Source organism: Heloderma suspectum, chromosome 7 (genome assembly GCF_057233095.1).
Source record: "Heloderma suspectum isolate Gila_16-S chromosome 7, 16-S_ref, whole genome shotgun sequence".
NCBI classification, from domain to species: Eukaryota; Metazoa; Chordata; class Lepidosauria; order Squamata; family Helodermatidae; genus Heloderma; species Heloderma suspectum.
This window is the reverse complement of record NC_139464.1, coordinates 54,567,735-54,594,065: the sequence shown is the minus strand read 5'-3', so window position 1 is coordinate 54,594,065 and position 26,331 is coordinate 54,567,735. Positions and strand designations below refer to the sequence as shown.

The 26,331-nt window shown below is 41.8% G+C and overlaps 1 protein-coding gene across 5 annotated transcripts in view; it reads left to right on the top strand.

The window, feature by feature from the left end:
- The window catches only part of PLEKHG7 (pleckstrin homology and RhoGEF domain containing G7), a 39,147-nt gene extending 13,714 nt beyond the window's left edge, over positions 1–25,433 (top strand). For 2 of the 5 annotated variants that reach the window (XM_084810272.1, XM_084810270.1), the window contains exons 8-17: positions 2,967–3,062; positions 4,353–4,448; positions 7,050–7,163; positions 10,862–11,033; positions 11,474–11,589; positions 12,376–12,469; positions 19,909–19,988; positions 20,842–21,001; positions 23,754–23,851; positions 24,402–25,433. In XM_084810272.1, coding sequence (XP_084666398.1) covers positions 2,967–3,062; positions 4,353–4,448; positions 7,050–7,163; positions 10,862–11,033; positions 11,474–11,589; positions 12,376–12,469; positions 19,909–19,988; positions 20,842–21,001; positions 23,754–23,851; positions 24,402–24,509 — 1,134 coding nt within the window. In that variant the 3' untranslated portion in view covers positions 24,510–25,433. Of the gene's footprint in view, positions 1–2,966; positions 3,063–4,352; positions 4,449–7,049; positions 7,164–10,861; positions 11,034–11,473; positions 11,590–12,375; positions 12,470–14,055; positions 14,115–15,309; positions 15,432–17,259; positions 17,526–19,908; positions 19,989–20,841; positions 21,002–23,753; positions 23,852–24,401 lie in introns of those variants that run through there. The other 3 variants (XR_014784365.1, XM_084810273.1, XM_084810274.1) reach the window with 3 other exon arrangements.
- The last annotated feature ends 898 nt before the right edge of the window (positions 25,434–26,331 follow it).

Sequence of the window (26,331 nt, the reverse complement as noted above, 5' to 3'; positions counted from 1 at the left end):
GCTAACTTATTATCATAATAATTATGATATCCTGGCTACAGTTTTCCATGCTCTAGTAACCTTTTGCTTGGATTGCTGCGATGCGTTATACATGGGGCTGCCTTTGAAAATGGTCCAGAAACCATTGTTAATGGGGACTGGCCAATATGATCATATTACATCAGTACTGTATGATCTGCACTGGCTGCCAATCTGTTTCCAGGCCCAATTCAAAGTGCTGGTATTAACCTACAAAGCCCTGAATAGCTTGGGTCCAGGTTCCCTGAAGGACCGTCTCCTTCCATATACCCCTGCTCGCACCCCAAGATCATACTCAGGGCCAATCTACACTTACAGGTTTTTCGCTTCCAATGAGGTTTTACCACCCATCTTTCACACTACGCAGTAGCCGCCTCAAATTGGAACGCAATTTCCCGCTTCCGTGCTCTTGTTTTCAATACCCTAATATCCTGGTATTTCCCCTTAATGTGCTCTGAGTTTCCGGCTTTCAGATGAGACTAAGTTTTACCCCCTCCTGTCCCCTGCTCCAGATTTATTTTTTTTTAATTAAGGCGTTATCATCGAAGAATCGTGGCTTCTCCGCGATGTTTTTTTTTTTTTCTAATTCAGGCATGATCTTCGAAGATCCGAAGATGTTTCATCTTCAAATCTTTGAAGATCATGCCTGAATTAGAAAGAAAGAAAAAACATCGCAGAGAAGCCACGATTCTTTGAAGATAATGCCTTAATTTAAAAAAAATCCAGAGCAGGGGATAGGAGGGGGTAAAACTTAGTCTCATTTGAAGGGATAGAACAACCCCCTGCTCAATGGAGGAAGCTTGATTCCCAGGCAGTCACCCATCCAACTACTGACTGGGGCCGACCCTGCTTAGCTTCCGAGATCAGACAAGCACGCGCAGGAAAACAGCAAGAAAACAGCACAGCGCTCGAGTGTGAACTGAGCTTGCACATTCAATGAAGCATTGCAATGGGGAAAATGGGTGAGTGTGGATAATCACGTTTTAATGCAAGAGTGTTTAACCCGACGGGACACTGAATTCATTGCGATAGCAGGCGCAATGTAGATCGGCCCTCAGATGTCCTTCTCTGAGTGCCACCACCAAATGAGGTGAGGTGGATGGCTTCTAAGGAGAGGAAGGGCCTTTTCAGTCATGGCACCCTAGTGGTGCAATGCCCTCTCTAGAGAAGCTTGCCTGGCACCTACATCGTGGTCTTTTCAGAACCAGGTGAAGACCTTGGTTTTTTCCCAGGCTTTTTAGCCTTTTGGTTTTAAAAATTGTGTTAGCGCATTTTTAGATCTTTGCACTGCTGCTGGCTTTTTTATTGATCCTTACTCTGGTTTTATTCTATTTTAAACTTCGGGGTGGGGGGTATTACATTTTACTATGTTATTGTATTTTGTAGTTTTAAGTTTGTTTTGTGAGTCGCCCAGACAGCTTTGGCTAATGGGCAGTATAGAAATGCAATAAGTAAATAAATAATATATGGTAATTATAATAAGCAATTAAGGCTCTTTTCACTACACCAGAAAATGAAGATAATATTTTCAGAGATTAGCAAAGTACTCCTTGAAAAGACATGTTATGGTAAGTACAATTCTATGCCAGCCTTCCTCAAACTGGTACCTTTCAGATGCATTGGGACTACAACTCCAACCATCCCCAGCCAAGTCATCTGGAGGGCACTAAGTTAGGGAAAGCTGTCCTATACTACCCAGTAGTACCTACCATTTGGGTAGCTTATACTACAATCCTGTACATGTTTATTCAAATTAAGTCTCATTGAGTTCAATGACACTTAGTGTGTATAGGATTGCAGCCTAAATTTATCAAGGTGGAAGTCATCACGATGGCCCAATTCAGTTTGAGTGGTCATTTTACTGAAACTAGGATACTGCTTTTTCAACTTTTCAGTAACGCAGAATGTAAAAGGTTTCTTAGAAATAAATAGTGGGACTGTTCAAGTGCTGGATCTTTGGTGGAATACTGTGGGGTGGGTCACAGAATGGCTGTTGAGTGATAGAGGGAAATGTACATCAGAGACATACTAAAATGAAGGCTCTCCAATGGAGGCTGATGGCTCCAATCTCAGTGGCCCTGTGAATCTGCTCTGGGTTTCAGTCAGAACCAGCCAGAACTCTAAAGGAGCTATCCAAGGTGGTGAACCTATTTGGGGGATTGGGTTCAGTATCTTGGATAGCTCCTTTAGGGTTCTGGCTTAAACCCAGAGCTGATTCACAGAGCCACCAGCCTCCACTAAGACTATCTATTATATTTTCTAAAGCACAGGTGGGCAGAAGGTAGATCAGTATCTACTGGTAGATCTTTGGGTGACTGGAAATAGAACCAGCAGGATTTCCAACTCCCAATAGTTTAACGTTGGCAACAGCAAATTACTCCTGCCCTTTAAATTGTACTGTTGAAATTAAGAAAGTGGGAGTGGGGGCTGGAGAAGTAAACAAAAGTGGATTTAATTGTTGCAGGGAAGGACCGTGAGCTCAGTTCAGTTCTGGTACAAACAATTTCCGAGCTCAGAATTCTTTTAGGTCTAAGCATATGTTTTTCCTACCTGGCTCCAGCTGGTGGATCTCGGAATTCTTGGTGGGGGAAAACACACCAAAAAAGTAGATCCAGCAAGCCTGAAGATTGCCTTCTCCTGTTCTAGAGCTATAATGGACTCGGGTAGGGAACAGTGGAGGTGGGTGGCTCCGATGTCAGTGGAGCTGGGAATCCGCTCCAGATTTCGGTCAGAACTCTAAATGAGTCATCCAAGGCATGATGCTAAAGGACCTTGGATAGCTCCTTTAGAGTTCTGACTGAACCCAAGAACCGATTTACAGACCCACTGACATCGGAGTCACCAGCCTCTACTGGTAAGAAATGCCTTCTTGAAGGAAGGGAACCTGTGGCAACAGTGGGGTTCAAGGATTTGGATAAGAAATAACTGGGGATTACTCTTTTTCAAAGGTATTTATGGATACATTAAGGCACCTGCAAAGCAAGGAGCTCCTCCCAGATGTAGACACTGGGTTACTTTTTGCAAACTTGGAAGAATTAAATCAGGTGACAAAAACAAACTTTAAATTGTAGATTGACAGTAAACAAAATGTATCTGCACTGTGACATGTCATGCGACTGATTGAACATGATGGTTAACTAATTAAAGTAACAACAGTAACAGGATCAAAGCAGTCTCGGGACTGCTTATTTAAAGAATCGCTCTGGAGGAAATGAGACATATAAAATACATGAAATTAGGCCTCCTAGCACATTTGTCTACAACCAGCTGAGGATAGGCTCTGGGTCAAACATGGCCTTCAATTACATGACATGCAGTCCCTGGGTAACAGTTTGAGGCCATGAAGCTGTGTGTGCTGGACATGTTTGACATCTGTCTTATGACATTCTGGAAAATGTTTTTCTGTCTGTTCATGCCTAACTAGTTCTTAGACTATTCTAGACTAGCCAGAAAAAGACCCAAAGCTCTTTAACACTGACACTTCAGAAGATGTAGCTCTCATAGTCTCCACCTTCCAAGGAGACATAAGTCCTTGTAAAACATTTTCATTCCATTTCGAGTCATGCCCCAAGGCTGCAGTGCACAAGCACAATAATGCAAGGGGGCTGGATGGTGGGGTCCCAGTGATAGTGCCATGATCAATGGATCGAGGCAGAACTGGGACCTGGTCTCAATAAAGCAGGTGTCATTTGCACTGCTGTGCCAGTGGCTACCCCAGGGCATCACGGCCACCAGACAGCATAGAACTTTCTCCACATCATGGTAGGCGTGTGTGTGTGCGTGTGTTATGGGTGAGAATGGGTGTATGCAGGGCCAGCATCAAGGGCAGGCATAGTCAGGCAGCTGCCGAGGGCCCACATCTCAGCAGGGGCCCACTGACAAGAGCCCCCTGGACTTGCTCCTCCTCTTCACCATTGAAACCTGCTTGTTCACCTGCCCCTCGCTCTGGCCCAGACAACGGTGGTGGTGAGAAGGAGAAGCAATAGCTGCCACTCTCTCCATGCTCACTGGCTCTCTGTCTGTCAAGGAAGCAAGTGGAAGCAAAACGATGAGGAAGAGCAATACCAAAACGACAGAGAGAAGGTAGACTCCCTGAGGGAGGGGGCCTGTTGAGGGTGTCATGCCCAAGGGACCTCAAAAGCCTGGAGCTGGCACCGGGTGTGTGAATAAGTGTGTGTGGCCCCACTTACCTCTGGCAGGTGGCCCACAGAAGGGAATGGAGCCCTCAGGCTAAAAAAGGTCCCCCACTGCTCTAAAGCATCAGTAGTCACTGTGCATCTTAAAGTATTGTTCTATCCAAAAGGCATCTGAAATAATGATCTTTCTCTACCTAGGTGAGCCTCAGTTTTGTGAACAGTTTCTACAGCGCTATAGAGGATCACCTTGTCAAACTTACACCCTCCATGGATTTCACCTCTGTGCTCACAAAGGTAAAAGTAACAACATATATTCAGTAACGGCACTTGGTAATTTGAGGGAAGCGGAAAAAATGAGTTATCCTACGCCAATATCTCACTCAGTCTTTACGAGAGTGTTCACCCCATTACATCATGCAGCAACAAGCACATTTAGTCTTGATCATGCGTAGACATGATCAATGGTAAATTGGAGATAAAAGTTACAGGAAAATAAGGTGGGAGAGAAGCAGTTGGGTTTTTGTTTGACTTTTTAAAATATATTCTGTCTTCTCCCTGTACTTCTATAACTACTTCATATAGCTAATTAAGCAAGCTCTGGCTGACAAGTATTTACATCACAATGCATGTCTTACAGTATAATCCTGTACAGGTCTACTCAAAAGTAAGTCCCATTGAGTTCAATGGGGCTTACTTCCAAGTAAGTAGGCATAGGGTTGCAACTTGGCAGCAAAATCTTAAATTGGGACGTGGAAGAGAGTTGAAGTGGTGAACAATCTTCCATTTCCAAGGCCTCGCTGGCTCTTGCTGGCCAGGGCAGGTGGTATGGGAGAGCAGGTTTCCCCACAAAGAGTCCCAGTGGATCTCCATTTTTTTTTCATTCCTCTTCCATTGAAATGAATGGGACATAATTAACTACTCAAGCTCCAGGCTGGCATAGTTAATGGGCCTGAACTTGGAGCCTCTTGCAGGAATTAAGCAACTTGGATCCCAGCAGATCCAAGGCCACAGGGCCATCATGACCATTAGGCAGAGTGAGGTGGCTACCTCAGGGGGCAGATGCTGGGGAGCAAAGGGGGCAGCAGTAAGGTGTTGGGGGCAGAGCTGTGGGTGCTACACAGCCTGTCCTGCATTCCCTAAGCCAACTTGCTGTCCTCGGGTGTAATGGAGACACTGTCCCACTGGCAATATGTGGAATGGGAGGGGCGCCATTTTATCCTTCCCTGCAGGCAGCAAAATGTCTTGGGCCAGCCCTGCAAGGCCACCTCCAAGCTGCTCCCAGAACATGCTAGTTTGGAGCCTACTACTGACAGGAACACTGCAAGTGGGAGATGTACACCTACTGTCAGGAGGTCACCCCCGCCGCCTTCTGAAATCCTCAGGTAGCAAGAATCAACACGCAGACAATAGGGCTGTTTTCCAAGGCTTTATTCCCATTCCACCTAATGACGCTTACAGATGCTAATTGCTTGATCCTACGAGTGAGACTTAAGAGAGCTGCCTACTCGGGGGTTCTAACCTTAGGAATCAGTTGATCTCCATTTGGAGGAGAAGGTGGGAAACCTCTGTACTTATGGGCTAGGAGGAGAGAGTCCACCTTTTTCCCGTGGGGCAACGGGGCGCCACTGTTGCCGTTGCGCCAAGCGGGCTGAGCGCCTCCTCTCAGCACCCGCCGTCTCCCTCTTGACGGTGTGCCAGCACCTATCATCCAGAAACTGCTGTTGCGCTTCCCTCTCCCTGCCAGGGTCACTATCACTCTCAGGAATGTCTGCCAGGAGGGGCTCTCCCCCTGGCTGCTCCTCTGAAACACACGCGGGTTCCTCTCCCGCGGTTTCTAACTCTTCCTCAGAATCAGAACTGCTTTGGGGCTGTCTGGGCTCCGATCCAACCCTGACATCCACAGAGCTTTCCGCAGGCACACTGGGAGACGTCATTGCAGATGTCTCCCTGCCATTTGTGGAGCTTTCCTCTGCCGGTGGAGGGGCACTTCCACCCTATACCAGCACACAGACCCTGGACAGTTGCCCAGTGCAAGAAGAACTGTGCTCTTCGTCTGCACAATGCCTCAAGACTCTGCTTTTGCTGCGAGAGATTAACATGGCTGCCCCTCTGGAATTAATCATTTCCTTGGTCATGCTAAGCGATCAGCAGGAGTATGCCATTAAAATCCCCCAAGAGTCTTTTTGTAAACAAAGAGTACAATCCAGCCAAAGATGAACCATTTTAAACCCCTTTAATTTCATTGGGAGTGAACTGTAGTACAATCCTATGTATATTTACTCAGACATAAATCCTACTGAATTCAGTGAAAATCACTTCTAAATAAGTGTGTATATGACCCAAGCACTAGAAAAAGTGTTAAGCTATAGCTGGATCATGCCCAGGCTGTGGTGATCTGCAGTAGGGTAGCCATGTGTCCAACTTTACAGAAGACACTCCACTATTTCAAGATGTCCTCTATTTGAAGCATTGTGACTGTGGAGGGAGTGCAGAGGCCTTGAAGTGGACTGTCAACGGTTAGCACCTGGACTGAGCAGACACACAGGTTACCTGGTTAATAATCTCCCCCACTATGGTCAGATTGTTGTATTTCTATTTAAATTACAGTATTTCTACATTTGCATCTATATGCATACATTAGCATAAGCAAATATGTGTCTCCTTTTGGTGATGCATTTCTTCTTCTTTTTGGCATTCCCTAAGTGGCCACCCTAATCCATGGTAGCAACCATGAAGTCACAAGGAGATATGAACTATCTGAAATATCTCTGCTCATATACACAAGCTCAGAGTTACAGCATAAATAGGCGAGTACTATAATATTAAGACCAATAAAGTATGGGCTTGTGTTTTGTACTCTTCTGATGCTAAATATCTCATATGCTTGTCTTCCAGTATTTCCAAGGGAACCTGTGTCTGAGCCACCAGATATACTGCCTGAATTACACCTCTGCTATCTTTTACTTGGAAAAACTGAAGAAGAGGGAAGATTTTGGGACCTATTTGAAAGTAATGCTAGCATATTATATCAACAGTTTTTAAAAGTTGGTTGCTATCTTAGAAGTGTTACTACACTGTGCAGAACAAAACATTGCTTCCATAGGAAATATATTTAATATCGGAATTATATTAAACATGACAATCTGCTTGGTGCCTTTCCCAAGAAAACACACTTTTTCAGTGTGTACCCAATTTACAGCAAAGATCACATTACATTTGAAATATCCTGCACAGAACTGAGCAGTTTCAACTGAACAAATATTGCAACAGGAATTTCCCTGAAGGTTATTTGGTAGGAAAGAGTATTGGATGTGTAAATAATCCTTCACATTTAGAGCCTTTCTGCATGAGGTATTTATTGAACAGTCGTGATTCCTCACTCACGGTGCTTTGCAGGTGCGTTACACAATGTTGTCATCCTCCAGGGCCTCTCCCATGCTTTGCAACCATAATAGCATTTATTTTTCCAATGAGGAAAGTCTGGTACATCCTGACTGGTGGCATGAAATTTTAGTGTAGTTGTACAATTCTGCTATAGAACAGCACCACCTAGTGGTTGTGTAATGGAACAGATAGAAAGGCAGAGAAAGAAAAACTCCAGAAAAAAAATGTGTAAAGGAGCCGATCTTAATCCTACAAAGAATCCGGAAACAGAAGGCTTGGTAAAGTGGTGGGTTAAGAGCCTCATGTAGAAAAGCCCTGCTGAGTCACACACACACACACACACACACACACCCCGCACACACAAGCATCTTCTGAGGATCAGAGGGAACCATCATGAATGGGGTGGGCTGTGGCAGGTGGGGCTGAAGAGAAAGGGGGGATTCCAAAAAATAAGGCAGAGGCACCTCCCCCACATGGGAGATCACTCGTTGAAAGTGCCTCCACCTGATTTTGGGAGAATTCCTGAGGTAAATTGTGGTGCTTTTCCCTGCACCACAACCGGCCTCAGAACTCAGGAGGCTCCTCGCAACCCTCAGAATATGTTTGGGGTTTTGGGGGCTGCTGAGGGGCGGACAGGGCAGGAAAGGCATGCTCTACAAGCCTCTCCATATGTATTTCTAATCCATAGGGTTGGACTCAAAGATTCCTTTCCTCTTTTGGCTGTTCACAATGATTGAGATGACAACCCAGGAGTTGTTTTATGCAATGAATTGCTGGGGCCATGTAGGAGCGAGCAAGCAAGCATGCTGCCTCCTAGCTGCTCACCACTTCCACTTTGCATATGATCTAAACCCGGAACTCTAGGTTGTTGAGGGACAAACAACCCAGAGTTTGAACCCATAGTTTGTTGTTGGGTTAAAACTCTGGGTTAAAATTCAGGGTTGTTTGTCCCTCAACAACCCAGACCTCCTGGTTCAGATGTTGCATCAAACAATCCAGAAATGGGGTGAGTGAGTGGGAGGCTGTGCACTCCCTCACTCCCAACAATTCATAGATTAAACAGTCCATGAATTGCTGCTATGTGCAAACCAGGTCTTATCTCAGTGTTTCTTAGAATAATCCTGTAAAGAATACCTTATTTTAAATCAGTATTAATAATCAACTCCCATTTTGCAGACCGGGGGGCAGGGTGCTTAGGCTGAGAGATATACCGGCTTGCCTATGGCCAAATAATAAGTTCATGGCTCATTTGTTTCCAGAAGACCTAGCCAATATGTCACTTATAGTTGGATTGCCCCCTGTTGACAATCATCCATGTTCTATAAAAATGAGGAATGCTTCTTACTCCCACATACTAGTAGCTATATAGAGATGATGCTACAAAGCAGCTCCAATATCTTCCCCAAATATACATATTTTGTTCTGACAGTCCAGACACAATTGAGTGAGCTTGCCCAGATAAAACCAGCTTGTGTAACATGTCCATTCCCACCCAAAGGCTTTTTACGGTGTTTCAGAGGGTTTGATGTGAAGATAAAACCGAGAGGACGAGGACCATGTAAGCTGCCTGAGTTCCTTGCAAGAGAAAAAAAAGGCAGGATATAAAGATAATAATGGCATGCTGAGGACACCCTTCTCCGTTACCTCCAGTACCTGGATTCAGTGGTGGGCCTGATGAGGGCCATAAAAATGGAATCCTGGCAAGACTTGTGGGCAAGACTTGTTCCCAGGTGCAGGAAAGAGGGATGTGACCCATTCTGGATGGAGCCACATCCCCTCTGAAGGATCAGGTGCACAGTCTGGGAGTATTTTGGATCCATCTTTGCTGCTAGAGGCTCAGACAGCCTCAGTGACTCAGAGTGCCTTTTGCCAGCTTCAGCTGGTATGCCAGCCGCAGCTGTTCTTGGAGCTGGGCCACAGTAGCCCAAGCACTAGTCATCATGGAGCTGGACTGTTGCAATGAGCTTCATGCGGAGCTGCCCTTAAGGCTGATCCAGGAGCTGCCGCTGATGCAGAATGCTTCAGCTAGGTTGTTCAGTAGGATGACCTATCAGCAGCATATTGCGGCTGTGCTGAAGGAATTACGCTGTCAACTTGTTTTGTAGTAGTAAAGAACGTCCTCAGCAACTTGGGACCCAGTTACCTGAGAGACCACTTTCTCTCTTATAAACCCATTCACTTCTTGAGGTCATCTGGAGAGGCCCTCTGGTTGGTGCCACATGGTTTTGAGGTCTGGTCCATGGTTGCTCAGAACAGGGTATTTAGCATGGTGGTGCTGAGAATGTGGAATAACCTTCCCCCTGAAATTAGACATGTGGCAACCATGCTTATTTTTATGCACTTGTTGAAGGCACATCTGTTTATACAAGCCTTCCTAGTGTAGTTTAGTCTACCATCTGTGTTATTCTTATGGACATGTTGATTCAGCCTATTCCACGTATTGGTTTTATGTTTTTATGCTTTTTGTACACTGCTTTGAAATCTGTAGATTTAAGTGATTTATAAATATTCATAAATAAATAAAAATAAGTGATAGCATTTATTTCATGTAAGAGTCACACACACTGTTTGTACGTCAGATAACTGGTCCGTGGTATGAAAAATTGTTTTTTCTGTCAAGACTAATGGCTTTGATGATATACTGTATAATAAAATCCCTGTTTGTGTGTGTATAGATCCGTATACATTCATACATAGATTTAGAAATGACATTATCTAAAAGATATAGTATAAAATATACTAATGATTTGTTATTATTTCTTATCCTTTTTAATTTCCTTCATTTATTATTACTATCATTATTATGAGACTTTGATTAGTAATATTTTTGGCTAGTTAAATTGTTAAGCTTTACTATTATATGTTAACTGAAGGGCAATATATGGTTATTAGAAATGAATTGTCGGCTGGCTCCCTTGCTATAAGACCGACGGTATGATACTGAAATGTAAGGTTGATTATCTATGCTGTACTGAATTGTAATATTGGCAATATTATAGGTATAACTTTTAAGTAGAATGATATTTAAAGTTTTTGTGTAATGGAGTTTTAATTTAACCCTTTTAAGTAAATTTTTAATATTTTTTCTTTTTCTTTCTTGCTTTCTTCTTCCTTTTCCTTCTTCTGTTTTTTCTTTTTTCTTTTTTGTTATTGCTGTGTCCTCCTAAGAATACTGTATTGTTGGAAACTGTAGATAATGACTAGGTTGTTGGTACTGTTTATTTCATTTATAAAGATAAAAAATAGAATAAAAAAGTATTTTCAAAAAAAGACTAATGGCTTCAGAGGGCTTTCCTAACATGGTCTCCCTTTGTATTCAATAGTGGTGTGAACAGAATGAACAGTGCAGACGACTCCATCTGTCGGAATTCCTAGTTGCACCTTTACACAAACTGACCCGCTATCCCCTCCTCCTGAGGAACATCTGGAAAAATACAGAGGCAGGAGAGAAAGCCATCATTGGTTCACTTAAGAACAAGGTGGAAAAATCCATACGTGAGTAGGAGAAGGTCAAAACATCATATCTTTGGGAGTTGTTCCAAGTTGCTCAACTATACATGCATGAAGACTGTGCTCAAAGGAATTTGCAAAAATTGTTTCCCCAGGAACATAAACATGTGAATACCTGCACTATCTGCAAAAATTGTAACATTATACGAATCAGCTATAAAATAATTCTTTTCAAACCAGAACAAAACAACACTAAAAAAAAAACCCAATGACTCACGTTTCATATAAAGACAAATGTTGATCTCATATTCAAACATCCACAGAATGTCAACTTTTACAAGAATTTATCAATACAAAGGACGTTCAGTTCTCCATATTGAGGATGGTAATGCCCATAGTAATGACAGGTTCATAATCTGGCACTATGTAGAGATTTTACTATTTCTAATCCAATTTTGCTATTCTGTGGTTCATCTATCTTGCAGGGGATCTGGAAGGAAAAGTAAAGTGGCTGGACAATTTCCAAAAATTTAAACAGCTTCAGGAAGTTATAATTTGGCCTACACTTTGGGATCAAGACAAAAGATTTTTTGTTCCTGAGGTAAGCAATTTATTGATCGGTATTGAAAATATGCCCAAGGATGGCTCATCTTAGTTCTTAAAATAACATGGAGATCCAAACAGTGCCATTTATGGTGTAACTCCAGAATAGGTGATGTTCCTGAATGTTCCAAAGATGCTCTGCACAGGTGCAGACTTTCCCATATACTCACCTGTATAGAAACTCACAAAGAAAAACACAGATCACTTCTAGGAGCTCCCACACAAATGGGATTGGTGTGTGATTTCTGGAATTCTTCCCATTTTATGCACTATGCTGTCATCATGACAGGATCGTGCCAGTCACAACACTAAGTGGAAATAGTCAGCGCTGATTGACGATGGCACGAACAAGAAACTAGGCCAAAGAGAGATCACGCATTGGTTGTAATCAGTGTAAGGGCAGCATTAACTACAGTGGTTGCAATATGCAACTACAATTATGTATTTTTATTAGATCACAAGTGCCAATAGAATATTCAAAGATATTTTTTTCTATTGAAAAGTCTGTAAGCATGAGGTTTTATATTGATGGGCTTTGGCAGTGTTTCGGGGGAGGGGGGCTGCCATTTTTATGCTGTTTTTGGATTTTCTGTATTGTGTATTTTCCTCCCCCCCCCCAACCACATATAAGATTTCGTGGCTGTTCAGCCCATTTCTATCCCCCCTCCCAGCATAACTATTTAAGTTGATTTCTAGCGACATACATGATTGGTCTTGCTCATACTTTTAAATACAAACTCATTTCCCACCTATAAATTGGTTCTCTCTTTTTCTCCATCACAAGTGCCTCAAGAACATACTAAAGGACAACCCCAATGAAAACATCTTGTCACCTACAAAGAGATCCCTGGTTCATGAGGGGAGATTAATGCTTGCAGGTAAACATTGCATTTCACATTCAGCAGCTATGCTAGACAATAAACAGGATGGAATCATCTCTAAATCTAAAGAAAATATGAACAAAAGGTAGACAAAGTGAGTCAAACCATGAGTATCCACAGCAGCCAGACATTTGAACGATGTATATTTCCTGCATCTAATTCTTAATATTTAATTGGCTAAGTGCAGAAGAAATGAATGTGAATGGCCATGGTCCAAAATCAGGGCATCAATCCACAGAAAGGTGATCACGCTTAAGCCCACTGCAATCAATATGGCTAGTTAGTCCTATCTAAGAGTAGTCCTGTTGATTTCCAATGGAGCTGAGCTGTGATCATCTTTCTGTAGAGCAGAGCCAGGGTTCAACAGCAACAAGCATGTCCTTCGGGTCCTGGTACTAACAAAAAGTTCAGATGATCCTTAATTAAATGTTTGGGTTACTGAATGATTAATACAGCATTTTATTTTAATTGCCACCATACATACAAACAAGAAGTTGTCCTGTCCCATATGTAACTCTTATCTAACAGTTCCCAGTGATTATTTTTCATTGCCATCTTGCAAGAGGATTAAGTTTAAATGTCCAGTTATTTCAGATAGTTAGACAAAAAGTCACTGAATGTTTTACCACAATTTAGTACTACTAAAAATAATTACTGAATGGAAATTGTGAGGGTTTTTTTTCCATCTCAGAGAAGAATTATACTAACTTCAACATAATGTGATGGCTTTTGTGATAAATTTTATTTATTTATTTATTTCTTAAATTTCTTAATCACCCATCTGGCCGGTCACCTGGCCACCTTGGGCGATGTACAGCAGTACAATTTAAAACAGTAAAATTATACATTAAAACATTGTTTAAAAATACCCTAACCCACCCCAAATGCCTGCCTGAATAACCAAGTTTTCAATGCGTGGCGGAACCTCATTAAAGAGGGGGCATGGCAGAGTTTCCTAGGGAGGGAGCTCCACAGAGTGGGGGCCACCACAGAGAAGGCCCTCTCCCTCATCCTCACCAGCCTAGCTGTTCTGGATGATGGGACAGACAGAAAGCCATCCGAGGCTGATCTTGTTGAGCAGCCTGTCTGATGTTGCTGGAGGCACTCCTTGAGACAGGCTGGGCCAGAACCATATAGGATTTTAAAGGTCAAAACGAACACCTTGAATTTGGCCTGGAAAACAACTAGTGCAACTCCTTCAGCAGCAGAGTGATGTGATCACGCCGGCAGCTGCCTTTATCAAGCAAGCCGCCGCGTTCTGCACCAGCTGAATGAATCAGTCATATAACCCATTCAGGCTGTGACATGCATGTGGAATGAATTCCAAAAGGCATCATTTGAGCCTGAATGGACAACCCAATACATGGAAAGTTGGAGAAAGAAAAAAAAACTCTGATGTGTTCTATATGGGCTTAAATGGTAAAGACTGTATTTTTAATCCAACAGTAATTCATCCATTTAGGAAGGGGAGGGGTCAGGAAAAGTGAGGCATTTTCGTTCTTATTTTGCCAAATTTCACTCATTAGCCATTTGCCCCCATACCCAACCAACACTGATTAAATAGAATTCTCTTACATTTTCAGTGGAACAAAGGGCTCAATCTCATGAACATTTTTAGCTGATGAGACATGGGTTGAACATGGTGAGTGTTCTTTGGGCACATGTAGTGATACTTCAAGGGCCGCGGTGGCTTAGTGGTTAAGACGCTGAATTGCAGACCGGAAGGTCGGCAGGACAGCAGTTCAAGACCCAAGTGCTGTGTGACGGAGTGAGCTCCCGTCTTCAGTCCCAGCTTCTGCCAACCTAGCAGTTCGAAAGCAAGAAATTGCAAGTAGATAAATAGGTACCGCCTCGGCGGGAAAGATAACAGCGTTCCGTGCACCTCAGTGTTCAGTCATGCCGGCCACATGACCACGGAAGCGTCTTCGGACAGCGCTGGCTCTTCGGCTTAGAAACGGGGATGAGCACCGCACCCTAGAGTCGGACACGACTGGTTGGGGACACCTTTACCTTTACCTTTACCTTTAGTGATACTTCACTGGAAGCATTATATTATTTATACTGCACCATCGATAAACATGGTGTCTTATACAGTTTCATGAGCAAATAATACACAGATACTTGTCTTCAAAGGAGATTACAATCTAAACTAAAAATGGAGAAAACATCAGAGGGAAGAGAGAAAATGTGTGTCAAGATCAAGAAGAAGGGATGAATGTGTGGCCAGATTCAGTTTGTACTTGGTTACAGTTGGGAATAAGGAATAAAGGGATATACAGCTGGCAGAATGTTTCACAGAACAACCACATGTTATGCAGCCGCTACTCGGACCTGCCTCCAGCGCTCTGATATGATGTGGTTGACTCAGGATTGCAAATAAGTCCACAAACATTTTTATTAGCAGACTCGCCTACATATAGCTGTCTTAATTGTTTGTGACACATCAGCGATGCAAAATAAAAAGAAGGAACAACCCTCTTCCAGTTTCTACAGTCTCCCCTGTCTGTGCACTTTACCATAGATTTAAAAGGCCTAGACTTAGTCAGGATCTGTGTCAATGGTGAAGCAATCACATCATCACTTTACCGGAAGCCTACAATGGAAACACAGCAACCCTCAAATCCACATTCACTCAAGAAATGTATCACCACTGACACATCCTAAAGGTTGTCTTATAAATCAGCCCAGAATCTCTTTGAAGAGAATAGCCCAGACATAATTCCTTCAAATATCATGTTTCCATGATTAATACTACAAGTTGGAAAGCATGTAGTATTGCCAATAACTAACCATTTTACTTGTCAAGAACAAACTGAAAGCCCATAATTCTTCCACAGATGAAGTGTCAGTCCAGAGAAAAACATCACCTTAAAAATCTAAGCATAGCAGGGCTGAAGTATACTGTGCCACTCTGAGCTTTAAAATGGTAATTTTTCTTATTATTCCATCACACTGAAGAGGCTAGGAACCAAATCTGGATAATGTTTGCCATTATTTTTAATGCATATATAAGACCACAATACAGCTTTTGGCCAATTGGTACCTAATCATAAGGAGGTGGTAAGCAAAAACCATTGAGGGCTAAAGTTGATATTGACTGGATTCACACAACATAACCCACATTCAAGGGTTGAGTATGGGTAGTTTTTGAACCATGGCTTATTGTTGGAACATGGATTATCATGTTGTCTGAACCGAGCCATGCTAACAAACCATGGTTCGCTAACCACAAACAACCCATGAAGAGAACCCATGGTTTGTTGTTGGGTTGTAAACTGTGGTTTGTTTGTGGTTAACAGACCATAGTTTGTTATTGTGGCTGGGTTCAGACAACACAATAACCCACGTTTCGACAACAGCCCACAGTTCAACACAACCTATACTCAATCCATACTCAATACTTGAGTGTGGGTGTGATGTTCCAGCCCCGAGTTATACCTTCTCTACCTTCCACCCGTTGAAAGTAAAAAACACCTCAGGACATCTGCCTCCAGTCTGGTCAGCTATCTTCACTGACACTCCTTTTCAGTCCCTTTTACTCTCTAAGTTAAAGAGACACCCAATATGCCTAACTGGTTCCCTCTACCCAATACAGGAGACGTAACGAAGAAATAGATTTTCTAATGGTAGTGCAATAAGCCAAACAAACACATGGAATTTTTGTATAAAAACAAACAAATAAAATTTATTAAACACAAAAAGATATATATAGAAATATATATAGATATATAGATATAGATATATATTATTTTTAATAAATCTTTACTTGGCCCTAACCTACCTACTCTACCCCTTCTAAATCCTGGTTCTAAAACCTCACTAACTAGATGTAGCTTCTTCAATCCCTAAGGTCTCATCTGACTGACTGTCAGCTCCCTCCTTTTAAAACCTCAGAATCCATACACACACACACACACACACCTCCCACCTTTCAATCACTCCCAAACATTAATTCAACCCTAACTTACCTGGGTTACACTTAACAATGCAAGCACATACATTAATATAACAAGCATTTGTTATAGTGGGTTATCGTGTTGTGTGAACCCAGTCGTTATGTTTAGTAGCCACTTTTGTTCTTCCCCCCATTTAGAGATAGAGTGGGGAAGGGGGATCTGGGTTTTTTTTACAAAACCTGCAGAATGTATGTGCGGGTGAAGAGAGCTGAACCCTCCCCTGACTTTCCTCCTCCTGCTCCGTGGTATTTTTCTCCAAGGTTTGGCTCTGATAATTAAAGCAAACTGGACTAAGGAGAAAAATGGCTGAAACATCAGAGTGTGGTGAGACAAACAGGAGAAAGGGAATGGTCCAGTTCCCCTTTCCCACATTCACCTTTTGATGTAAACATTATTTATTAAAAATATTTTCACCCTGCTTTCCCATTAAAATGCTCAAGGTAGCTTACAACACAATAAAACATTCTAACTGCAAGCTGATAAAGAAATAAGATATAAGACAGCAAATAAAACTAATTCAATTTTTTTTGCATTACTCAAACTAACTCCAATAACTGACCAGCACAACAGTAAAAACAGTAGACACTTGTTCCATTTATTTAGAACAAAACATACTTGAAATTAAATAAAATTAGAACAGTTAGATCTCCCTCTTCTATTATGAATATGCCAGATACATGATTAACTAACACGATTTGGCCCTCTGACATACAAAAGAAAATTTAATATTGGATCCATATTGAGCTAGAATAATGCACATTAATTATAATTCTAAAACTTTTTTTTTACTTAATTTTTATTCTACTTTTTATCTTTATAAATGAAATAAAGAATACCAACAACATAATCACCATCTACAGTTTCCAACAATACAGTATTCTTGGGGACACCGCAACAACCAGAAAAGCAAAAAAGAAAATATAAAAGGAAAAGAGAAGGCAAAAGATGAAAGAACAAGAAAACAAAGGGAACAAGAAAAAGTATTAAGAGAAAAGAAGAAAAGAAAAGGAGAAGGTTACATATTACAGATAAACTTCAAGTATCACTCTACTTAAAAGATTATACCATTGCCAATATTACAATTCAGTACAGCCTAGGTAATCCATCTTGTTTCAGTAACATATCCTCAGATTTATAACAAAGAAACATGTTATGAATTTTCCCCTAGCCATAAAATGCTCTTCAGCTAATATATGATGATAAAGCTAAAATCAACCAACCAGGAATATTACTAATCATAGTCTCAAAATAATAATAATAATAATACTCATAATAATTAAAAAATATATATTGAGGATAAAAGAAAAAACAAAATCAACAACAATCATTAGTATATTTTATACTATCTATATTTTAGATATTATTTCTAAATATATATATGAGTGTGTACATTTCTATACACCCACAAACCAAAATTTTGTATACAGTATATCATGTCATATATATATATGAAAATGGAAGGAGAAAAAAAATGGATATATGTAAACAATCATCTCTGGCATACTGCCTGGACCTTATAACCCAAACAAACCGACAGGCGACAATTGTTTGTGCATTCCCAGCTCACGGGACTGAAATAGATGTCTCCCGTGCTTTACCAACAAGCCAAACCTCTGCCATTTCATGATTTAAAAACTTTTTCATCTGTCCTTCAACGAGGATGCAAAATGTGGCAGGGTATTTTATGTGGTATTTTAGATTCACTTGTCTTGATTGATTTCTTGCCTTAGTGAATTGTCGTCTTTTATCAGCAATTCCTTTAGTGTAATCCGGAAACAGCATAATCTTATTGCAAACTGAATTATAACAGTAACAGCAGTCCCTTTAACACCATGCACTGAACTTGGAACACAGAATGCATGTTCAATGTCAAGTAAATAATCAGATGGCAAGCAAATAATTCATGCAGGAACCTTTTCAAGAATTTAGACAGGCTTATGTCGGCGGGTAATTCTTTGATGCCAATAATGCGTAGGTTTGCTCTTCATGTAAATGCTTCCAGTTGTGAGATTCTAGTAGACAGGATTTTATACAAAGCTTTCATTGTAATCTCTTGGGCTGATAAGCGATCTTGCAGGTCATTAACTTTCACCTCTGTTTTTTGCAGAGAAGTATTAATTAAGTCCACAGCCCCCTGAAGGGCGGTAATGGAATCTTGGATTGTATCCAATCTCTTAGCCTGTTCTGACAGTTGAAGAGACAAAAGTTTTTATCAAAGCAAGGAGCTCCTCTGTATTTCCATCACTTCTAGAAGGCTTTGCCAAGGGAGGTGTGAGGGGGTCAGCGGTGGTCCAGTTCCTTTTTTTCTTCCTTTTGATGTTGCCATTCTTCTCCTTAAACAAATTTTGCAGGTCCTCAAGTATTGCTGGTATTCTCTAATCCATAAACACTAAAAAACTACATTTGGAGCTCGTCAGCCCTGTGTTCTCCTAATTAGATATGAGTTTCAAAACAGCTTTGAGTCAATGTCTTTGCTCCGGAAAACTAACCTTGGAGCCCAGCCCTTCTGCTGCTCTGCAAAATGAGCTACTCTTCCAAGATTTCATCCAGATGGTACTCCTGCTTCCCCTTTTAGTTCCAGCAGAAGATAAAAAGGTTTTTCAATCTTTTAAAAGCTGTTTGAGATAGCGTCCCGTGGAGCCTCCGCAGAATGCTGCCAGGGCGACATTGGCTCCAACCGGAAGTCTAAAACTTGATAAAATCATTATTCTCAAAGATAAAATAAATGTGAGAGCAAGGTATCCATACCATTCCTGAGGAGGGAAAAACCAAAAAATTACCAAAGTCTAGATCTTTGAAATAAACATACTTTTCCAAAAGAGTGGTAGCAAAAGTGGCTAGATAAAGCAGACTGAATCCAGAAAGTGAAATGCTTGGCAAACTTTACTGAGTGATAGTCCCCTGGCTAAGTAAACAGCAGAGCAAATCAGGACAGCTGTCTAACAGAATGAAACTAGTACTACTACTAGACATAGTGCACATGCCAGTCTTTTTATTCATAACAAATCCTCCCCCAACCCCACCACCCTCACCCTTGTGACCCTTGTTTGCACCCAAGGTTCTCTAATGCATCCAGAGCTGTTAATTTGCACCCTGAGTGACTCCTGTCATTGTACCTACCATTTGCTTTTAAAAACGCAAGAGCAAATTAACCCATAGCTTGAAGGGGTGTGTGTGAGAAAGAACAACATGCTCCTGGACCTCTTCCAACAGCCTCTCATCTTCTGTGGATGAGGGTGGGGTTAACAAACTCTGTAGCCTAGGGGCAATGGAAGAAAAAGGTCTACTTATTAGGTGGTTGAGAAGTAAAACCCAAAGTTATGTTCCATCCAGTAAAACAAACTTCCCAGAATTCTGAAACTGGAAAAATGTGCTTTGAATCTTTTAGTCAATGCAATGGTGAATTCAGGAAATGAAATATTAGTTTTGTTTTACCCCTCTCCCTACACACCACAGTTTACTTTTTTGTTTGTTCCTCAGAACATATGAGACTTAATGATGTCTACCTCTTTCTGTTTGATGATTTGCTACTGATTACCAAACCTAGCCGGCATAAAAAGGTAGATAATAATTATAATTTATATACATTCCAGTTTTATTTATATACATTTTGGTCTGTAGGTGTAGAAAATATTTATGGAAATGTTTTTAAATCATTCTTTTAAACTAAAGATGGTGAGGGAAGGGTTGTGTGTTGCTGATATAGCAAATGTGTCAATAGCAAAGAACTGAGGAATAGGGCACTGCAATTCTGCCATACTCTTTTGTAAAGCCAGCACCTCATTCAGGGCACATTCTGATAATATTTGCAGAGAGATATACGTACCTAGTTTGTTTACATGTGGCAGTCACTTTTCAGTATGCAGTGTGGCATTGAGAAAGAGAAAGGGAAGATGGTAGCCAACCCCTACAGTTCAACCTCAACCTGCAACTGGCCAAACCCTTTAAGACCACAGTGACAGGAGGTGGCAGCATAAGAGAATGGAAAGGCAGGTGGTGGATCGGAGGACAGGGAGGCAACGATCACCTCCACTGCTCCTCCCGCCCTGCCAGCTTCATCCCAGCAGGGCATAGGAATCTCGGAAGCCTCCGAGTCCATGGGCGTCTGAGCAGCGAGGGCACAGTCCATAGGATTGTGCCTTAAATGTAGCTGTCAAGTATATACCTATTTAATGATAGATCTGATTTAAAAAAAAAAATCACAGCTGGTTTCTGTGATATGAAGCTAGTGCCATGTCAGAATTAAAAAAAAAAAAAAACTGTGAGGGAATTTTGATTAAGGTGACCTCATTTCACAAGCTGCAATTCCAGAATTTAAGTCAAATACTGCATGTAAGAAATACTACAATTACAATCCAGAACAAACACACAGGGGATGTTCAGTCAGTATAATAGTTTTTCCTTTTATTTCAGAGATATGGGGGTTCTGATTCGAGTTTAATACCGGTCTACCCTGTCTTCACTCCTGAGTTGCAATCTTTGCTTGAAGAAGGCAGTTATTGCACCGTGCTCGATCAACCTATTCCATTAGACAGGCTGAGAGTAAAAAATGTTGATTCGTTCCATGTAACAGGTATGTTACAGATTTTTTCAGTATGGCTTAGGTAACTTTTACTTCTAAAATACTAAGCAGGGGTACTGCATGTATGTAGGGCTAGATATTTTGCATGCCCATATAAAATAGCCCTCTTGAAAATGTTTAGAAAAAATATTAATCCACAGGGGTCAGTTGCTTCCCCTTGAGTGAGGTGTCTCCTTTCATTTCAACCCTCCTATCTCAATTCTTCCCAGGGCCAGCTCAAGATATTTTGCTGCCTGAGGCAAAGGACAAGATAGCCCCCCATTCCATGTACAGAAGCCACCTGGACTGCCATTGAAGCTTACTTCAACAATGGCAACAGGATAGGGTCCTCCACCACCAGTGAGAGCAGCAGGCTACTTTAGGGAGCACAGGACAGGCTGTGAGGCCCACACAGCTTTGTCCTTCAAGAGAGCAGAATGGCTGGGGGCTGCCATTACTGCCCCACCCCCAGCATCTGCTGCTTGAAGCTGCTGCCTCACTCTGTCTAATGGTAGGGCTAGCCCCGATTCCTCCTCACAGCCTCTGGATGTACACAGGGTCCAAGAGCTTACCATCATAGCAAAGAGAACGTACACAGTGCTGGGTTACTGGCGGCATTCCTGGCAGATTTAGGAGGAAGTGCACTGGCGGGAATCAAATTTGATGAGACAGGCCTGCCGCACTTTAGCACCGGCAGTGGTGTTGGTCATTAAACTTAAACCATTCATTCTAACTATTCAAGTGGAAATGAACCTTTTGAAATATAATTCTCACTTCCGCCCAGTCTCCCCGCTTTATGTCCCTCCGACTTCTATTGCCAGGGTTGGAGAAGACAGGCAATAGATATTTCAGAGCTGACGGTGGTATGAAAGAGGCACTGTTGCCTGCGATGTGCACACTCACCCCACTACACTATTGTCTCTGTTCAGATTTTTATAAGCAATGGAGGCTGGTGGCTCTGTTGTCAGAGACGCTGTAAATCTGCTCTGGGTTTCAGTCAGAAACAGCTGGAAAGGAGCTATCCAAGGTGCTGAATCCAATCCCCCAAATAGGTTTGGCACCTTGGATAGCTCCTTTAGAGCTCTGACTGAAACCGAGGGCAGATTCATAGCCCCATCATTGACATCGGAGCCACCAGCCTCCACTGTTTACAGGTCTTCAAAATAAGATTCATCAGAGACTACTGTGAGACCAACACACACACACCCCACCCCACCCACAAAAAAAGATGAATGTACTGCACAGGAAGTGATACATCAGTCAAAGCCCCTTCAGCTCTTAAAACTATTGGGTCCATGCAGGTGTAACAGAAGAGACAACTTATGTTTGTTTCTTTGCCATGGCAATTTAAGATGTACTGCACATGCAATGCAGGTGGTGGCAGCCAAAATAGAAACAGCAAGACTAAAGCTTCCAGACCCAGCTTCCACTATCGCTACAACCCATGTATTACATTTTTTAGCCAGTAACTCAGGCAGTTCAGACTTTGGATAGAATCATTTAAGCTGAAATCTCTCTTGGCATTGATGAGAATTGGGAGGGTGGGGCGGGGGGAGGGAATTATTTTATAATCCTCTTCATAACTATTGAGTTGCCCTCCCTTGATGCCAAACAGAACATGTAGCAGCACTGACATTAGAACAGAGACAACTAGATAGGAGACAGGAGATAAATAGCACATGAGATGTTATGCTTTCATTTGTAGAACAAAAGTCCTTGGAGATTTCCAGGCAGTTCAGTACTTATACCGACTCTAATCATGTACTCTCACTCCTCAGGAATTATTTAATTCCACAGACATTTTTAATAGCTCAGCGGTCAGTTTTTTGACACTTAGAAATTGGATAGGACTAGGAGTATTTTTAGAATGCATATTTAATTTTTAATCAAGGTATGTTTGTTACATGAAGTTATATAATTGGCTCAAATCATTTGTCTTGTGTAAAGTTGAAAAACAGCCCTTGAAAATCCCATTGAGGGCTAATACATTAATAGCCTTCTCAAAATATATTATCTCATAATACTGGTTTAATGGTAGGGGGGAAGTCATCTTAAATAAGAAATAACCACCAAAAGGAGGTTATTCACAGCTGCACAGCTTTGTAAGGTGTGCATTGAGAATTAATGCTCCTCCCTCCTTGCAAAAAATTTGAAAAGCTGACCAGCCACCCCATCATCAAAGGAGAGGAAATGGAGTGCAACTATGATTTCCTGCCCACCTATCACTTCCCCCTGATCTGAGGTCAAAGGTGAAGGTAGGGAAGAGTGTTGCAAAACAGTTTCTACAGCACTGAAGCCATTCCCATCAGTAAGAGTTATAATACAATTAGATTCTAACACACATAACGTGGCTACTGCAATCACCCCCAAACAATACCTTATTATAAATGTGGTCAGGAAAAAATGGAATATTGAAGGAGAAATAGCATCAAGACAACAGGTTGGAGTGTGTTTTGTGTTTTGCACAGGTGAGCCAGACTTTGCTGTACCAATTAAAAAACCTAGTGTGGATGGGCCTCAAGTCTCAGTACTGACATTTGATGCAACCTAAAAAAAAGTTGGTTGTATATAGGTTCCACTGAAGTAGCTTACGAGCACACACCGGTAATGAGGTGTGAGTATCTGCTTCACACGTTGTCTGGTTATCCAATTAAACAGCCATGTTTCAAACTGAAAGAGAGATATTCATTGCTTAGTGGAATCATTGCTTAGTGGAAAGTGAAAGTGGAAGCTTTGTCTTACTATATATCAATTATTTTCTTAGTTTTTGGACTACGAAATGCTTTTCTAATACAGCATGAAAATAGGTATCAACAGTGCATAGCAGCCTTCTTACTACAAGCACAGACTGAGTCTATCAAGGTATGTATTTTACAAACATTTCATAAAATCATAAAATGTATCCACACAGTATTTGCCTGCATAGCTTGAGTACTGTCCCTACAATACCAGAGCAAGACACCCCTTTATTAAAAACAACAACAACCATAAATATAAGTATGAACACATTGCTATTGCTTACCGGAGCATTCATCAGTAATTTCAAGCCCCTGAAATCTATGTAAAGGAAAATATGATAAACATGATAAACCACATCTATCTCCTTTTTTCTCCACCAAAAGACAGCCTACTTACTTGGGGGAAAATTTCTCAATTACTGTTGCAGTTTAGAAGCCACTTTCACCACCTGATAAACAAGCTAATATATATATTAGTATCTATATGAAGAGTGTATGACACTTTTAAAGGTGAAATCCTATGCATGTTTGGACAGAAAAATGTCCTACAACTCCCAGCATTCCCCAGCCAGCATGTCTACCTTTCTGTCTAAACATGCATCGGATTACACCCTAAGTTACTTGTATTTGTTAAAAGTTGTTAAGTTTATAGAGGGTTTTTTTTCTCATTACAGAAAACATGGATGTCACAGATGGAAACGGCAATTGCAAATTATGCAAAGAGACAAAACTCCTCCAAAACCTCATTTTTCAGTTTATCTACTGAATCATCTGAAATTTAGCTGTGGTCAGTTGGCAGCTGATGGGCATTGTAACAAGTTCATTTTATTTTTTTAAAGCAAGTCATTTAAAATGTTTACAAACATTTTTGGGAACCAGGAAAGGTGAAACTCTGAAAGCACAGAACAGTTTTGAGAAAGAAAAGGGCAACTTGGATGGTCAGATGCAGACAGCAGTGCTGGCATGCCCTTTTAGTTCCCCCCAGAGAAACTTCTGGGTGTCTTGTTTTCATGGAAAACAGAAAGGGAGAAGAAACTTGATACATATATCATAAACAAAATGAAAAATCAAGTGCCATTAAGCCAACATCTTTTAATGAAAATTGTATTTTTGGCTAAGCAAAAAAGATTTTGCTTCTTGATCAAATTCTAGCAGGCTACCAATGGAAAAACAGAATGGAACACCTGCACGCCTTTCCTGCCACAGAAACCAATTTGCAACCCCCCCAAATGTCAAAGTAACCATCTAGTGCTTTACAAAAGCACTCTTTAGATTAGGTGGCAGCATCAGTGTTAATTTACTTTGAGCCAAAGTTACACAACCATTATGAAGCAGTGTAATCACCAAAAGATTACTTTCCTCACCTCATCAAACCTTGGAAGAAAACTCATCAGCATTATGGCACATAGCGAGGTCATAGCTCACCATATCCTGGAAGACATTTGAAAATGAGATTAAGCGTTGTAATGTCTCGCTGTAAAGCTTCAGCCAGAGATGGGAAAACTACTTCAACCCTACTGAAATTGCAGGTAGAAATCAACTCATACTGACTGCACCACACCAAAAGTTGTTGTACCAATAAACTTTTGAGACAGGAATCAAAGTTTTTAAAGACTTTTAAAAGTATCATTTCTGGAGAGGCCCTGAAGGTCACTTGCAACACTGGGGCTGCTGTTGAGAGGGAATAAAATCCCACTGTGCCTGTGCAAGGCTTTTCTATACCCTAAAACAAAAAAAAGCCTACAGTCACCCATCATGTACATTCGACACCTTTAGCAACTAGTAGTCGACACTAGTGTCTGAAACATGGTGGCGTGGTTAGCACTAAGTGCCACTTGCATGCGGTTGGGGCACCACACACCTGAAGTATAAAGCGAGGGGCTGTAGCTCACATGCTTGGCATGCAGCAGGTCCCAGGTTCGATCCACATTGTCTCCAGGTAGGGTAGAAAAGAATCCTGCCTGAAACCTTGGACAGCCGTTGCCAGTTAGTGTCAACAACGCAGGGATAGATGGACCAAGGGTCTGACTCAGGATAAGGCAGCTTCCTACGCAACCACGACTTCCCACACAGTATCAGAACTACGAGCCCTCCTGCTGTGCCATCAGCAGGCAGAGACCTGACCTTCAAGTCGGTACTTCTTTGAGCCGGTCGAACAATACAGACTTGGTAGAAGCCCAGAGACTGCCCCAGGGCCTAATTACCTAATCCAGAGCTTTCTAATAGGGAACACTTTAGCATGGTAAGAGAGTTGCCACTAAACTAACATTAGGCTACTACACAGAACCCAAACAGCTTTCTAAGCCCCTCCTTCAGGGTGGGTCCTCCCTCCCTTGTCTCTGGTGGGTGGTCAACCTGGCAGAGCATCTCACTCCTCTCATAACGTTTGCCCTCTTGGATTGACAGCGGACTCTTGCATCTGCCAAGTCATGCCCCTCCTCCTCCTCCTCCTCCTCCTCTGTGGGAAGCTGATTTCCCCGGGGGTGGGGGGATGACACATAGTATCTGTACCTGACCCTCCTGATCATTATGCCCTTGGGAAGATTCTCCTTCCCTGACTCCTGTGGAGCCTTGGGGAACTTCCTCCCCTGCCCTCTGTCCCAA